Below are 16,549 nucleotides of genomic sequence, written 5' to 3' on the forward strand. Positions count from 1 at the left end.
GTTGGCTGTCTGTGAAGTGAGGATCCTTCATTCCCCTGTTCAACAGACATGTCACCTGCCTCGGCGTCACCCCCCGCCAAGCCACTCTAGATGGGCGTCCCTGACATAGGAAGAGTTGGACCTTTAATTGGGTGTGTCATGGTCTCAGTGGAGCCGCAGGAGCCCTGAAGTTTAGGGTTTTGCTGTTCTCGTATGGTTCATTGTCTGCATTATCTCCCCTGATTTCTGAGGCCACATACAGACATCAAGTTGACAAAGTTACAAGCTCAATTCTGTCTGGATCTGTTCTCACTCCATTTCCAAGGGTGGCAGGGTCTGGCTGAAGACGGGCAAGTGTGGTTTTCAGCAAGGGAAAGAGGATGGAGGTGCGGAGAGCCTAGACTCTCAGTGCAAGTGTCGCCCTTCCCCTGCCCCCAGTGCAGAGTACCTTAGTGACCACCCACCCCTCCGTTTTGTCCTCTGTAAAGTGAGGGGCCGGGGTCAAAAATGACGTGCTTCTGTGCTGTGATGCTAAATTACCGCAGCACACGCTACGCAAACTCGTCACCCTCTCCCCTGGGTGCAGCGTCTTGCTGATGCATAAGACATCAGGCAGCCTCTGAAGGAATCAGAGCCACTAGCAGGCTTAGCTGCTCTGGGATCGTAGGAACTGAGTATTCCCTTGAAAAATGAAAACATTGAGGCACTTTTCTCCTGGCTGTTTATTACAGAACAAAGAAAAAAGGCACTGGCTCAAAACAGATGCCAGATTTCAAACGTAGAGGCGAAATACGAGGTGGCAATTCAAAGGTGATTACACAAAGTCTGGACACTGAGAAAAGTTTACAGGACAGTGGGTGTAGATTTTCTGTAACAGACACTTAAATATACATGACGATAATTGCAGATAGAAACCATCAAAGACAAACCCCAAATCAACTATTAATGTTTATAGGCTTCCCCCCCAAACCACAGAGCCTTACATCAAAATAAATACTGAAAGGCTTTCAACCAGGAGTAGCTCACCTTCACCCTGCGAGGGTGCACTGGAGCCTGAAGCCGGGGCTTTCTCAGTCTGAATGCTAAGGGAGGCGGACGCTAGTTCCTCAAGCTGGATGGCTCGGACAGTGCTCGGCTCACGTGCCACCTCTGTGCCTCTCCCCAATGCAAAGAGCTCTCTCAGCCTCCCGGCAAAGTGTCTCTGGGGGGCACTTAGCGATAAAAGGACTTCTGCTATAAATGCTCATTAGGAAAGAGCTAGCTGAGACTGAAAGGTTTGCAAAAGAGATTAAGAATCACACAAGGCGATAGAATTTTTAGTGAAAGTGGAAATAAATGGCCAAGTGGTTTCCTATTTGGCATTTGGCAGTTTGCACGACACCTCTTGGTCATATGCACATCTCTCAACGCATCAAAACCGTAAGCGACTCAGCCACCTGGCTTAACAAGGTATCACTGGAGCGAACAGCACAGTCTGCATATTTGTAACCATGTGTAATAAACACAAACAATGCATGATAAACACAACACTACTGAAACGAAAGCCGTCACTTTATTTACAAAGTCACAAAATGAAGTATAAATACTTCTGTCATTAATGTTTAGGAAAACCATTTACAAAATTTTCAAATATGTACAAGTAGCTTGAAAAATCACCAGCTTCCCGTGTATCACAGGTAGAGAGAGAGATGGGCAGGGGCTGGCACCACTCAAATTGTGACGAGGAGACAACTGTGGGTGTCTGGGCCAGTTGTGAATTTGCTGTGGACTCACACCACCCCCTAGAGTGACGTCAACATGGGGGGTTCTATGGGTGTCCTGCTCAGATTTACAGCTCCCCAGCATCCTGGGTGAGGTGGCCAGCATTCTGGGCTGCCGTGTTTTGGGCAGCAGCATGCTGTTCCAAAACGTCATCGATCAGCCTCAGGTCGCACACCCAGTCTTCACTGGGGCTCACGCTGGAGCCTTTTAAGAGAGCTTCAATGAAATCCACCTCACTACAGTCAGGTGGAGAAATCAGATCATTTAAAGGGGCCTGGGGCTGGGGCAAAAAGGTGTCAGGTGGCAGCTCAGGGGGGGTAGTCGTTCTGTTGAATGAACCTGGGGACTGGCTGGGGGCGATGGCGGAGGCAGCAGCAGCGGCAGCAGCAGCGGCCACATAGCTTGGGGGCTCGATGCCCTGTATGGGACTCATGGGACCGAAGCTGGCCATGCCCTGCTGGAGGGACTTGGTGGTGTTCAGCACAGGCACGGGGCCCCTCACTGGGCTCTGCCTGCAGCTCTGGCTGCCCAGCAGGCTGAAGCTGGGGTTGGCCAGGGTAGCACTTGCCTTCTGGCCAGGCCTGCCCCCTGGGGTCATCTGACTGAGGGGCACAACCACTTGCTGAGATGGACATGCCGGGGGTCCTGGGGGCACTCTCATGGGTGCCTTGGCAAAGATTGAGTTGCTATCAAAGTGCTGCTGAATGTCATTACCTACTTGGCTCGGGGGTGGTTCCCTCGAAGCTGCTGTGGTGGCAGCTGCTGCTGCTGCCACCCATGAGGCATTGTTGAACATAGTGGGCACTCTTGGCACACTGGGCTGTCTGAGCTGCTGGGGACTCAGGGACTGGCTGCCCAGGGGGCTGGGACAGAACCCGGGCAGGGGCACTCCTGGGGGGGTGGCCTTGGGACTCTGCGTATGCTGGCAGACAGAGCCAAGACTGCTCTGGGGGTTCTGGCCCGAGCACGAGGGTATAGGAAACTGGGGTCTAGAGCTGAAAATTCCTTGCTGCTTCCCTGGAGGAGGGGAGATCACGCCCATGCCCTCCCGACTCTGGCGCCTGGTGGGTGGGGTCATGCCTGAACTCTGATTGTTCTGAAGGAGCCCGGTTCTGGGTGGCATCATGTGCTGGCTGGATGGGGGGCTTGCCTTGGTCCGGCTACACTTGGAGGTGACTTGTTCTTGGACGGCTACAGAAAGAGAGAAGTGGGGATCAGTTCCGAAGGCATCCTCGACTTGGGCTGCAGCCGCAGGGGGAGGTACCGGCCCAGCACTGACCTTTTCTCACCTCCCACCCTTGGCTCCCTACTGAGCATCGCCCGCTCCCGCCTTCCTTTCCCCTTCCCTTCTTTCTCCACCCTCAGCCTCGCTGCAGTTCTTCTGGGAAGCCCTGCCAGACTGCCCGGGTCTGTGCTCACAGCCCCCCTACCAAGAGCAGATCATGCTGGACTTAAGTCCCAGCTGAGTTGCCTGCCTTGTCAAGTAGTTTGGAAGCTCCATGAGGCCAGGACACAGGGCCCCGTGCCGTCCATGCCTTGACAGATGGTGCATACTTGGTAGAAGGAAGGGAAGGCGGTGTGGGGAAGATAGCTCAGACTCAGTCTAGGCAGGGGTGGCTTGACCCAGCTTCCCACCCGACGAGAATGCAAGTGTGGCAAGAACGAATGGGGATGGTGTTTTGTCCCCTCTGTACTCCCCACAGCCTAGATGGCCTCTGAGCCCACATCTGAGGCTCAGATGTTTATTGAATTGAACTGCAGTCAGGTTCCTTTCTAAAGGCTGAAATCTGGGAGTTGACATTCTAGCCTCCCTAAGTTCTGGAAAGCCTGGGGATGGAGAGAAACAGAGCAGAAGACGGAAGGCTGGATCCCAGGTGCTTAAGGTAGGGAATGCATTTTCTGTCATTGTTGTGAGAGCCCGTTGTGGCCAATATCTAGTGGTACTGTTGTGGAGTGGAAACTGAGGCACATAGCAATCACACGGTTTGCCTGAGGTCAGGTAGGAGATAGTGCAGTAAGGACACAAGCCTTGGTCTGTGTGACCCACCCCAGTGTCCATGCTCATAACTGCTAATAGATTTTTAAATCTTGTAATGTGCTTAGGCTCTTTTATTAGCATGACGTGTGTTTTTCAAGTAGGTTACAATCTAGCCTCATAGGGTTAACCCCCTGGAGGCCACTCACCTTCCTGAAACTTGTCTGACCTGTCCCTGTAGCTGAAGCATGCCTGACATGCCACTCCAGCCTAGGCAGGTGGGACACAGACTCGGCTGGTATCAGGTCCAAAGAGACAGGGGTTTTTGTATGAGCATGGAGGAGCAATGGTGTGTGTGTGTGTGTGTGTGTGTGTGTGTGTGTAGGGGTGGCACTGGGCTAAAACGAAGATGGTGACCACCTGTCCGAGGGCAAGCAGCCTCTCCTGACCCCCAAACAGGCTCTGAGTGCTCCCAAAGGTGCCCTAGTTCAATTTTACCCCACTGTGACTCTCTGGCTGGTCCGTTAAGATCTACGAAGTAGGGACCATGCCTGGTTTTTGCCAACTGCTGTACCCCTGGCTAATAAATGTGGATTACATTCATAGCTGCCGTAGTAGTGTGGGGACACTGCTATCTGTGGAGCCTCTGGGAGCCTCATAAACAGACTCCCTGAGGCGGAGCCTCCCCGACCCCCTTTCCATCCCTCACACCTGATAGATGACGCAGGAAGCTGTTAGAAATAGAAGGTCATTCCTGCAGTATGTGAACGTGTGTGGCAGGGGAAGGATCAGACCCCGTGGGTGTGGCAGCCCCCAGGTGATTCTGATACACACCCCAGGGGCATGTTCCTCTCCCACTGAGAATAACTGCTTTAAGGGGCTTGACTCAGCTTAATCAGTCTCTTGAATTAAACTGATTTTGGAGTCATTAAGACCTGGGCTTCAACTGGGATCCTGCTCTAGAGAGTTGGATGAAGTGCTTTCAAGGTGAGAGATCCAGTCTGGGTATTACTTAACTGACTTTCAGACCTTTCTCTCTTCCTCAGCGCTTTCAGAAACACAGACAGTAGCTGCTCAGGCTGCAATGAATTCTCACCCCAGCCCCACATTTGCGCCACCTCACCCGCCCCTGCAGGAACATTGAGCTTAACTGCTCACCTTGAAATTGACTCATCTGTTGGGCGATATATGCACTCAGCTGTTCAGGGGTCATTGCCGTAAGACCTGATCTCTGCTTCTCTTGCTAAACAGAAGATGAAAAAGACACATTAGATTACAGCTACCAAGAAATATTAGCCTTGGGATTGCTGTGTGGGGACCTGGGACTTGGCTTTGGTGTAGCAGAAAGCATGAGTGAACACACCAACACACACTTGCATGCATGCCCCACCCTCCCGAGCAAAATTCCACAGGTATAAATAAAAGTAGGATTCCGCACCTGGGTTAAAAAAAACCAACTGCAACAGCATAGGATGGGGCAGGAGAGACAGAGCTTAATAGCAAGAGCACATAGAAAAAGATTTCGGCACTTTGGATGTCCGTTTGCTCAGGATGGCTCAGCAGTGAGATGTGGTCACCAAAAGAACGGATGTAACATTAGGCTGCATTAATAGAAGCAGAGTATGTAGAAGGAGGGAGGTGACAGTCCTATGCTACTCTGCCTTGGCCAGATCATGCCCGCGGTAACCACATGAGTCTGGGCATGGCAGTCTCAGGGAGACCCAGACAAACTGGCTGCGTCCAGAGGATGGTAAGCAATTGAGTAGGAACTGGACTTCAGGTTACCCAGATGAGAAATGGCTGAGCAAGCCAGTGGTGCTACAGCTGAGGCAGAGCAGACTCTGGGCTATGTGGTGGTGGGTGCCCAGCCTCTGCAAGGAGAAAGGACCTTGTCATGGGGAAAGGACCGAGGCTTGTTCCGGGTGGTCCTGGCATGAACAGCCGTATGATCACGTGGTCAGATGGACACAGTGTCCCACACCAGGAATAGTCAACAACTCACTGCCAGCTTCCCTTCCTTCCCCTGAGTGGCTGCAGCATGGGCGACTGGGAGGAGCTTCCCTTCTCCATCTCAAAGCTGGCTGGCTGGGCAGGGGGAGGAGCCCAGCTTCAAGGTCACAGTCCCAGGGCTCAGTGTGGGACTGGCACAAGGGGCAAAGGGGAAGAACATCGCCAGGAGAGAACCAGATGAAGGCCCCAAGGCATGGAGAAGGCAGGACTCACTCTGAGACTCTCAGCCAGTCGGTGCCAGGTTGTGACTGGGACCCAGATCTGGCTCCAAGTCTAGTGCTCCAAGCCTCACACCACGCAGCCCGGGGAGCCTGGCCATCTCTGCTCACCTGCTGCCACCCTCTCCCCTTCTCAGAAGGCCTGCTCGCTCGAGTGCCAGTGGTCGAGACAGCTCTGTCAGGGAGCACACGTCCTCGAGTCCACTTTCCCGCCTGTATCCCCCCAGATGCCAGAAGACCTGACTCCGCAATAGGGGCTGCCCGGGCAGCAACCACTTTTCCAGCAAAGGGCTTCTCGGGCAGCCCTTCTCTGCGCTCACGGGGGCTGGCGCTTGGGAGTGTGCCCGGCTCTCAGGTCTGGCAGCAGTTCCTGGCCTCAGTTCCTGCTAAGGCAGGGGGGACAAACCCATGGCACCGGGAAGACTACGCCAGAAGCGATCTCAGCAGACTGGGCTTTGCTTTTCCATCCTGCCCTTAGCCTGCTTCCTGACCTAGCTCTCGCCTCCGCCTCCGCCAGGCTGCTGGCATGTAGGCGTGGCCCGTGGAGCTGCCCTCTTCCTGCACAGGCACTGGCCGGGGAGCGGGGACGGGCTGCTTTCAGGAGCACTCACTGTACCGAGCACTTCGCACGCACCCGTTATTTCACGTCTTCTCGAAACATCCCATGCGGACACTGGGGAGCAAGGGGGTCCTGTGATCGGGCCACACCATTGGGATCTGCCTGATATGCTCAGGGGGGTGACTATCTCTGGAGGCAGCCCTTTCACTTCTGTTCCTCCCCTTGACCCTTATGCCACCCCTAGGATATCGGGGCAGAAGATCTATGGTCCCCAGCTTACTGGTGTGACATCTGAGGCTCAGAGAGGTTAAATGACTTGCCCAAAGCAACATGGCTAGGAAGTACAATGTCTCCTAACTGCAGATCCAGTGCTTCCACTGCTCCAGCCTGCTGCTTCTGGGGACTGGTTCCTGTGTGGCCGGCTAGGTCTACACTGACCCTAACTCCATCCCCACTGGCTGCCCCATTGGTTTAATCAAATAACAGAATTGTATAGGGGCGGGTGGAGGGGCAGACGGAGGATAGGGCGTGCGACCAAAGAAAAAGCAGGGGAAGGGCAGAGAAGTCCCAAGGGAAGGATGGAAAGAGAATGTCAACCCAGGGGCTCAGAAAACAAAAGGAAAGGCTGGGCTGGGGCAGGCTTCAGAGGGTGGAGGGCCTGGGCAGGGTCTGCCAGGCGACAGAGAGCACTTCTCAACCAGTCCCGTGTTATAGGGACAAACAGGATGGTGGTGCGTATTCATTCAAAGAAGCACAAGTTCCAGAGCACCCCAGCGTTTAAGGGAAAATCTGGTCAGCAGCATCACTACAGAAAATGCCAACTCCAAATAGCGCCATTGTCAGCCAGCCTGTGATGCTGGTGGCCAGCTCCACACGACCCCCATGTCCAGGGTGCTACTGGCAAGCAGAGGCTGTCCGTCATGGACTCTTCAGCCCACTGGGGTGTCCAGGGGCACTGCCAATCCTCTGCTCCCACCCTGGTCCTGTTGTGCTGGCAGAGGGAGCCAGGGCACTCTCCCCAGGCTTCCCGAGGAGACTGCTTCCTTTGTTTTGCAGACGGAGGCTCCCATCCTTTGTTCTGAATCAATGTGCTCCAAAGATAAGCCCCAAGAAAACAGTTGTTGCCTTTTGACACTGACAATTAGAATCGCTGGAAAATGGAGAAAACAGGAAATGACAAATGGTTTCAGTGACCAGGAGGAAATGGTGGCTGAAAGTTGCTGCTTAGTGACTGGACACTTGCTTTCTGCCCTCTTGTGAAGGATGGCCCAGGTCGTGTGGCTTTTTATAAGCAAAGTTATGGAGGAGGTCGTCAAATGACCCAGTTTTCTAGGGCTGCAATTGTCATGGTACTCGGTCCTGTTGTGCCAGGTGACACTGACCAGCAGCACCGACAGGTGGGTCCTTTGTGAGCCCAGGTGTGCTTCTCTCATGGTGGCCACCATGGATAGCCTAGGGCTGGGGTCAGCAGGAAGTGTCACAGAGAACTAAGGCCCTGGTTCTTCTGTCACACACCCTCTCAGCCTCACTCAGCCAAGGCGCTGCATTCACAGACAGGTCTCAGCCAGGATGGCAACCCGGGAAGACCTGGGGCTGACTTTCTGAAAGCGTCATGCTGATGCCCAGTAAGCTGTAAAGCCCCCACCTGTGCCTGGGGGCTCATGGAAGGGCTAGTGCCTCATCTTGTGTGCTGGGCAGGAGAGAGGCAAAAGGTCTGGCCCACCCAAACCCCACCACTGTGCACTGGCACGACTGAGCCCAGTACGGGGCCTGCCAGCAGACCAGGCCGAGCACTGTATCAACTTCACTCATTAGCCGCCACATGCTAATGTCCCCTGTCCACCCCCGTGCAATCACCTGGTGCTGCCCTCTCACCCCTGCAGACGAAGAATGATCTCATTACTAATTCAACCACTTAATCAGGCAATGGGACTCTCTAACGGGGGAGAGGCAGAGGGCAGCTGATCAGCAGCACTCACAGAGACATGCCCACAAAATGTTCCTGCATTTCAGCCTGATTCAGACTAAAGTTACTTGCACAGTGGTGCCCTGCAGGAGAGCATTCTGACCTGGGGAAGACTCAACTGAAATGGCTTCTGGGGAGTGGCAGGGAATGGATCCAAAGCCTTATTTCCTAAACTACGTTGAGGGAGGGAGAAAGGGAGGGAGAGAGGAGGAGGAGGAGGAGGACGAAGAGGGGAGGGGAGGAGGGAAAAGGGGAGAGAGGGGAGACGGTCTTCACAAGGGAAGTGCTGCCTCCTTTCCCAGCAGCCACAGAGCCAGCCTGCCATGCAGCAGAAGGCACTCAGCTATCTGTCCCAAAGGTTACTGAGCTCCAGTGCGGGCTGGTTTGTTTATTACTCCACAAGGAAAAGCACCTTCTTTTGCAGTCTTTGGAAGCCAGGATTGGGAACAACTCACCCACTCTGTTGACTTTTCCTTTGACATGACAGGAAGATGACATACTGCATGGGAGTCACCCTACAAACAAGAACTGAATTCTGGGGGCTCCCACACAGTATGGGTGGGGACCCCTGAGACCCACGGCTCCAGCTGGCCATGGCCCATAGACAGAGGCAATGTAGACACCGCTGCTGGAAGACTAGTTTTGGGGGTATGGGTGCTCTTAGGCAAAAATCCTCCTCAGGTGTCCTTCAGAAACTACAGACGCTTCCTAGAGTGAATGGCAGGCAAGTTTCTGTTGTTTGCCACTTTCCTTCTAACTCTCGAAGCCTGTGACTCAGTTTCTCCAGAATGCCTGCAGAGAAGGCAGGACCAGAGGGAGTGACGAGTACGTATCTGGGCCCTTCCCTCCCTGTGACTGCTGAGGCCAAAGTCTGGGGTGGGGCCCCCTGACTACCTGACCTTTGACTTTGCCTTGATTCAATGCCTTTCCTTGCCCAGAGTGCAGCCAGAGGGATGTGGGCCTCAATGACTCTGGGGTCCCTGAACCTATGTGCCCAAGTACCCAATGGGAAGATAGGCCTTATGTGGCAGCCCAGTCAGTCTCTCTGTTGGTCAGTTGACAAACATTTATCGTCTCCTATGGGCCAGGCTTTGTCCCAGGCACAGGGATATCACCGTGCGTCTCTACTCTTGTGGAGCTTCCAATAGACACGTGTAAATCAATCAAAGAAGATCACGTTCTAAAGACAATGTGACAGGGTGAAGGGATGGAGGGTGGGCAGGCACGGGCTTCGGCCTGGGGCAGTGTTGGCCCGCTGGGGCCTTTCTTTGCCTGTCTGGATCCCTGTGCAGGAGCTGGGGACCTCATCCATGGTCATGGCACTGCCCTTAAGTTTGAGTTGGTCTGAAGCTGTCATTGGGGGCTTCACAAAATAAATGCCACCAAAAGCGAATGGCAGAGATCCGTGGAGGTCATCCATTTTACCCTCCATTTTCTGTCTTTGCACTTGGCCTATGACTGTGTAAACTCTACTCTGACTCCTTCTCGGTCTCGGTGGTTTCGGGGCCAGCCGGTCCCAGAAGGGCTTGGTTGAATTGCTGGGAATGATCCCCGGGCAGAGGAAACAGATGTCTTTCCAGTGCGCCTTTCTTCCCCTGCGTGCCTGCCTCCTGTGTCTCGCACTGACTCACAGGCTGGACTGACAAGGTGGCTGTGCTGAGACGCAGCACTTAGTGAATGCCAGGCCTGCCACTTAAAGCCCCCCAGGTGGGGCCAACTTCCAACGCTCTAGAGAAGGCTTGGGGGCCACACATCTGCCTCGCCCTCTGCTGCTGGGTGAAAGGCGCTGCTGGCTTGGGAAGAGACATAACAAGGTGGGGGGTAGGAATTTTCAAAGCAAGCTAGCTGGGATCCTTTCATTTGTGGCTTCCGAAAACAGGGAATGGCAGGGCAGACCAGGGTGGAAACAGCGACATCCTGAGTGGACGATGTCTCCGTGTGTTTTGCTAATTCCGTTTCCCTGGCAGCTTTGTGCTGGACAAGATTTCTCCGGTTTCAGCTGGAGCGAACAGCTGAGGAGCACTGTGACTCAGGGAGAGAGAGAGAAATCAATAGCCCTTGAACAGAAAGCACTGCTCGTTCCTCCAGGCCAGGGCAGGCAGGATAAAGAGAACAAGGCTGTATGTACCCAAGCAGAATTGCCATTAAAGGCCAGAATCCTGGGAGGCCCTCTCAGCTTGATGACCATCTTCTGATCACTATCACTTAGAAAATGCTCATTTCTCCAGTTCTCTCTGCAGATAGGGCAGATACCCTGTGCACACTGACATTTCATGCACCAGAACAACAACTCCATGATCCAAATGAAATTCTCTGCAAAGGCCCACTCTGGCTGGTGTCCGCCATCCTGCTCTCATGACCACTAACGTGACTCTTTGGGGCAAGTCAAGGCAAGAATCTAGAGGATGATCAAACTCACAGCCATCTCGAACAGGCTTGGCTTGGACTCCTTCTGCCTGCCCTCCCCGGACTGCCAGTCCTCCAGTGGGGCAATCCAACTTCCCACTTCTAGGGCGCGGGAGTCCTGGGTGGGGTCAAAGAATACTGCAGGGTGTGGAATCCATAGCAGATCGTTGGCAGGAGAGGCAGTTCCTGAGCACGCACTAGGCATCAAGCAGGCAGGCATTGCGTGGTGCAGAAGCACAGCCCCTGTCCCCCTCGGGCTCCCAGTCTGGCCATAGGGACAGACAGGCAGGTAAGGAAATGGGGTGCTGGAAAGCATATGGCAGATGGAGAGAGCAAAGCCCCTGGGCGATCCCCCATTCATTTCCCTGGAGGTGAGGCCGAGGCGCTGGGAGCACTCTGCTTGCGTGGGTTGTCCCTTTGCCAAAGAATGCCCGGGAGAAAGCAGAGAATGAGCAGGGCCAGAAAGCACTAGAAGTCCCTCATAGGCGGGCAGAGCTTTGCCTTCGGAGCTGTCACCTCCTGTGTTCCTCCCAACAACCCTGTGAGGCAGGCGGGCAGGCTGCGCAGGGGACGGTGTCCCGGTTGACAGATGAGGAAAGCGAGGCTCAGGGGGAAGTGACTTACCTGCGGCGTCGCAGCTAGGCAGTAGTGGAGCGGGCACCTGCCTCCAGGCCTTCGGATCCCAGCCGCCCCAGGGCGCTGCCTCTGAGGTGCTGTACGAGGAGGTGACTCGGGCCAGCTCATGAGCAAAGGAGCTGCCGGGCAGGAAGGACTCGCTCCCCAGGGCCTGGCAGGATGGGGGCTGTCGCCCGAGGCTGACCTGGGGGGGCCTGGCTTCCCCAAGCTTGCAGGCTTTGTCTACATGAGTCTACAACAACCGATTGAACAATCCATCAGCTGCTTGGCCACAAAATGGGTCTGACTGATCTTGTCACTTCCCTACCGCCTAGCTGGGTCGTTTGGGGGTTGTGGTTATACACACCAACCGGTTTGGGGAAAGAAAACCAAACAGCTTTGTGGTCTTTGCTTGTCGTGAGTCACAGACTCCTTTGAGAATCAACTAAAAGCTATATAGTCACTGTCCACAGAAAACGCACTTATGGTGTCTCCCCCTTCTCAGCCCACCAGCATTTTACGTATAATTTTAGGGGAGTTTCTGGACCACTTAATACCCATCCATGGATCTCATGCGAAGAATCCCCTGCTTTGAGCAATCACTGTCTTGTAGAAAATGGGAATAAGGCTAAGTCAGAGATCTGGTTCATTGCCAATGACTTTGACCAATCCCTCTCCCCACCTCCCCCCGCAACAGAGCACGCAACTTTAAACGGGTTTGTAGCTGTGTGTGCGTAGACATGCTGAGGCATCTGCAAAACCAAATGGTGCATGCGAAACCAAACAGTCAAGTGTAAATCTCACAACGGCCAAGTCCTGAACTGCAGCCCTCGCTGCATACCCCGCCCGGGGCCCCAAGGTTTCAGGACTTGTGTGTGGGTGGGATCTCCCTTTTCTATCATGCGTTAGAAGGCAGGGATTTCACCAGAATTGAATGTATTGAACGTATGACCCAATTCTTTCAGACAAAGGCAATTAAAATAGCCTCATCCTTGATATCCATGTCAGCAAAATCTTCAGAACTCGAGTGGCTGACACGCCAAGTGCTTAGCAGCAGTGCTGTCTGAAAGGACTGGGGGAAGCCTGCCCTGACGAGCTTTTGCTCTTTCTACATGAGGCAGCGCCTTTGCTCTCACGATTTTAATACCTGAGCTGTGAGTGACCATCTGTGTCTACAATCAAACATCCCAGGAGAAAGGGAAATACTCATTCCCCAAATCTAAGCTAAATGGGGAGAATCAATTCAATTCATTGCAATAAACACTAAGCACTGATTACTGGGCAAGTCTTCGCAATGGATGATAGTCCAGTAGGTATTTGGATGCATTATTTGAGATAGCAATAAAAATTGCCACCACTGAATTTACTGAATATTTGCTATGCTCCAGGCACTAACCTAAGTGCTTTAAATATTTGGTCTCACTCAATCATTAGTCACAGCTGTCTATGAGGCAGGAAATATTACCGTCCTCATTTTACAGGTGATGACACTGAGGCCCAGAGAAGTTAACTAAGTTGCCCAAAGTCATACAGCTAGTTAGTAGCAGAGCAGGATGCAAACCCAGGTTTGCCTCGTTCCCAAGCCCACACGTAGTTTGCCATGGTGAGTACGTGTGCATGTGTTCAATCATTAACTTGCCATATAGAAAGCAAGTTTTAAAATGTAGAAACTATTAAAAATGTGCCATTAAGAAAAGTACAAGCAAGGATTTACAAGGGGGGCTCCAGACACATTTTTAAGAACAGATTATAAATATTTAAAAATATGAATAGGTGCAGGAAGTGTTGCTGATGGCCCGGCTGCCTGTCGCACTGGCATCCTGGGCAGCAGGGCGTCAGGCTCTCGGGGGTAGGGCCCACTTACCAGGGTCCCGCACGGCTGTCTGTGTGGCACTGCTGCCCTCGGCAGTAGCTGCTATACATACCATCCAGCAATCCCAGTGCTGGGTATATACCCAGAGGGATGGAAATCATCATGTCAAAGGGACACCTGCACTCCTATGTTCATTGCAGCTCTATTTACAACAGCCAAGAGTTGGAACCAGCCTAAATGCCCATCATCAAATGAGTGAATAAGGAAAATGTGGTATATTTATAGAGTGGAATACTACTATGCCATAAAAAAGAATGAAATACTGCCATTCACAGCAACATGGATGAACATAGAGAAAATTATGTTAAGTGAAATAAGCCAGGCCCAGAAAGAGAAATACCACATGTCCTCACTTATATGTGGGAGCTAATAAAAAATAAACAAATAAATTGAAAAATAGAAAAAAGATGCAACCATCACAATAATATGTTGAGGGCTGGCCTATGGCTCACTCGGGAGAGTGCGGTGCTGATAACACCAAGGCCTCGGGTTCGGATCCTATATAGGGATGGCCGGTTAGCTCACTGGGTGAGCGTGGTGCTGACAACACCAAGTCAAGGGTTAAGATCCCCTTACCGGTCATCTTTTTAAAAACAAACAAACAAACAAACAAACAAACAAAAAAACAATAATATGTTGAACTTTTTAAGAGAAGAGAACAGAACTGAGATTGCTGGGGGTGGGAAAGGGGGAGTTGGTAAAGGGCCACGAATATCAGTGACATTGTATAATGATGAATATACTACTTGTCCTGATTTGAGCATCACATATTGCACACAGGTATTGATATTCAATGCTGTACCCCACGGATATGTACAATCAACTCTGTTCCAACTAAAAAAAATAATACAAATAAAAAATAATACAGTATAAAAAAATTGAAAAAAACCAAAAATGTGATTAGAAAGACAACCTAACTACCTGGAGCGTTTAAGAGATGACACATGCCCACTCAACAAAATCCAAACAAAAGCCAAAACCGAAACAAAAAACACAAAATATTCTTAGCAAGTGAACTCAATGTACTTGTGAAAAAGACTGCTTTGCTATTCTGACGGTATTTATATCAACTATACAGGGCTCAGCGCCCCCACCCCCACCCCCACCTTGGTGGTTCATTAGCACAGAGCTGAGTGCACTGGCCATCTGCAGCTTCATTTCATCAAACTCCAATTTGTCCTTGGAGCAAGGTCATCTGGAACACAAGCAGAAACATTGCTTTCTACAATTGGCAATTCTTTATGCCTGCATACCTAGCTCCTTGATAATTTTAAACACTATTTTACAGCCACATTAAACTCTTTAAATTCCCCGTGTGCAAATATTTTTAGGATTCTGATTGTTTGCCCGCTTGATGATGACACATTCTAAAAGCAATGAATGGGGCTTATTTGTAGAGAGCCAAAGCATTTTAAGCTCTTGCCCAGGAATCCCTGGTAGCTTCGTGTGACTTGTAGGATATTAGTGATGGGTCAAGAAACAGGACCCCATATCAGCATTAACATACGCTTGCAGTGCCTCAGTAGTCCATCAGGCAGAAAAAACTGCAGATGACACATGGAAATGACTAGCTGCGGCGGAAGACGCTCCAATAGTGTGGGCAGTCCTGTGTCAGCAGCAGTCAAGAATGGGCCTGGAGCCACTCATTCAAGTGGAGCAGGATGGGAGCAGGCACTTCGCAGACCAATGCAATCCCCAGTTAAAGAAGGGAATAAATAAAAGAGTTGAAATTCAACCTTGACTCTGATTGACTGGGAGCTTTATAATTGATGCTCATGTGTTTTCTCTATTTTATTTGATGAGGAAAAGTAACTGCTTATCACACACCCTGTATGTGTGAGCTCCAACTTCCAAAGAAAAGGTTGTTAGAGACATTTCAACTTTTAGAGGTTTCCAAACGTAAGGTCAAACCATCTCTATCTTTGGCATTACAGAACATCTCAGAAAATCAGGTAAACCAGTAATTGGTGGGCATGATTACTAGCTCTTGGACGAGCTGCTTCCACATTATTCCGAATTCCATAGGATTAGACCATGGGATGGACAGGGTCTGATGGGGGTGGCCCATTTCCCGGAGCTCATACCCACTCCTCCCCCTGGACCCTGGGCTTCCCACGATTGCTAGAGAGTTTCCTGGAACAAGGTTGGCCCAGGTTCCCTCCCCTGAGAAATCCTCCAATGGTCTGCACCAGACTAGAGATGCAAGCACATCGTGCTAAATTCTGTGCTCAGGGTCTTCCATCTCTTGGCCTTTCACCCTCTTAGCTGTCAGGTTTTGTGTTCCAAAGCATCATGTATGCTCCTGTCCAGTCATACCAATCTCTTCAGAGCTCTCCAGACAGGCTGCCGTGTGTGTTCAGCCCTCTGTGCTTGTGCTGCTTGGTTTGCTCAGTCGAGAATACACTTTCTCCAGGATTCCACTCTGGGAATCCTGTGTGTTCTTCAGATCTAGCTCCTCCATCCCGGAAATACTGCCTCTCCTTCTAGGTCCAGCTCCTGTGGTTGTGAGCACTGGTCTCTCTTTGGGATGAATATCAATGAGAAACTGAGACTTGACTTTCATTTTAACAAATCTACTCATTCCTTTTCAATGCTGGTGAGTTTATAAAAGTAGAACAGAGAGTGATCATAATCATATAGTGAAAGCAACATCAGCTAACACATTTATTGAGCATGCACTGTGTGCTGGGCACTGACCTCTGTGCACACATGCCTTTGAGATAGATTGTCCCTAGTTTACAAGACAAGGAAGTGGAGATGGGGTTACTCAGGACACACAGTGGCAAGGCGGGGTACAGACTGAGTGGCTAAAGGCCAAGCAAGCCTGGGTCTGGGAAGTGCATAGGCTCCTTATCTGCACATGGAGAGGAGCAGCCAGGCATTCCTCCTTCGTTCACACCAAAAGAACTCCACGTTGTTGGCTATTCTGTGACATTCTGTGCTGTTCTGTAGCTCAAATGGGCTCTGGTGCGAGGAGCACAGATCATGACTAACCTCCATAGACGTTCAGCTGCTTTTCAGGAAGTAGATGACTGCACCGACTTCATAAATTATTGACTGGATGAGATATTGATCCAATCTTCTCCACCTTTGGTGATTCAGAAGGAGGTATATATGCATTCACAAGGTTACAGTAGTACACTGTGATTCCACTGGCTTCTGGAGCTTGTACGTTTCTTGACTCAAT

General features: G+C 51.5%; 1 protein-coding gene across 7 annotated transcripts in view; it reads right to left on the minus strand.

The window, feature by feature from the left end:
* Window positions 1–683: 683 nt before the first annotated feature.
* MAMLD1 (mastermind-like domain containing 1) overlaps window positions 684–16,549 on the minus strand; it is a 118,707-nt gene continuing 102,841 nt past the window's right edge. For 3 of the 7 annotated variants that reach the window (XM_008576341.1, XM_008576340.1, XM_008576339.1), the window contains 2 exons: window positions 4,874–4,958; window positions 684–2,931 (listed from right to left, as the gene is read on the minus strand). In XM_008576341.1, coding sequence (XP_008574563.1) covers window positions 1,808–2,931; window positions 4,874–4,958 — 1,209 coding nt within the window. In that variant the 3' untranslated portion in view covers window positions 684–1,807. Of the gene's footprint in view, window positions 2,932–4,873; window positions 4,959–10,887; window positions 10,993–11,498; window positions 11,743–16,549 lie in introns of all 7 variants that reach the window. The other 4 variants (XM_008576344.1, XM_008576342.1, XM_008576343.1 and 1 more) reach the window with 3 other exon arrangements.

The sequence above is a fragment of the Galeopterus variegatus genome, unplaced genomic scaffold (assembly GCF_000696425.1).
Source record: "Galeopterus variegatus unplaced genomic scaffold, G_variegatus-3.0.2 Scaffold1334, whole genome shotgun sequence".
Lineage (NCBI taxonomy): Eukaryota > Metazoa > Chordata > Mammalia > Dermoptera > Cynocephalidae > Galeopterus > Galeopterus variegatus.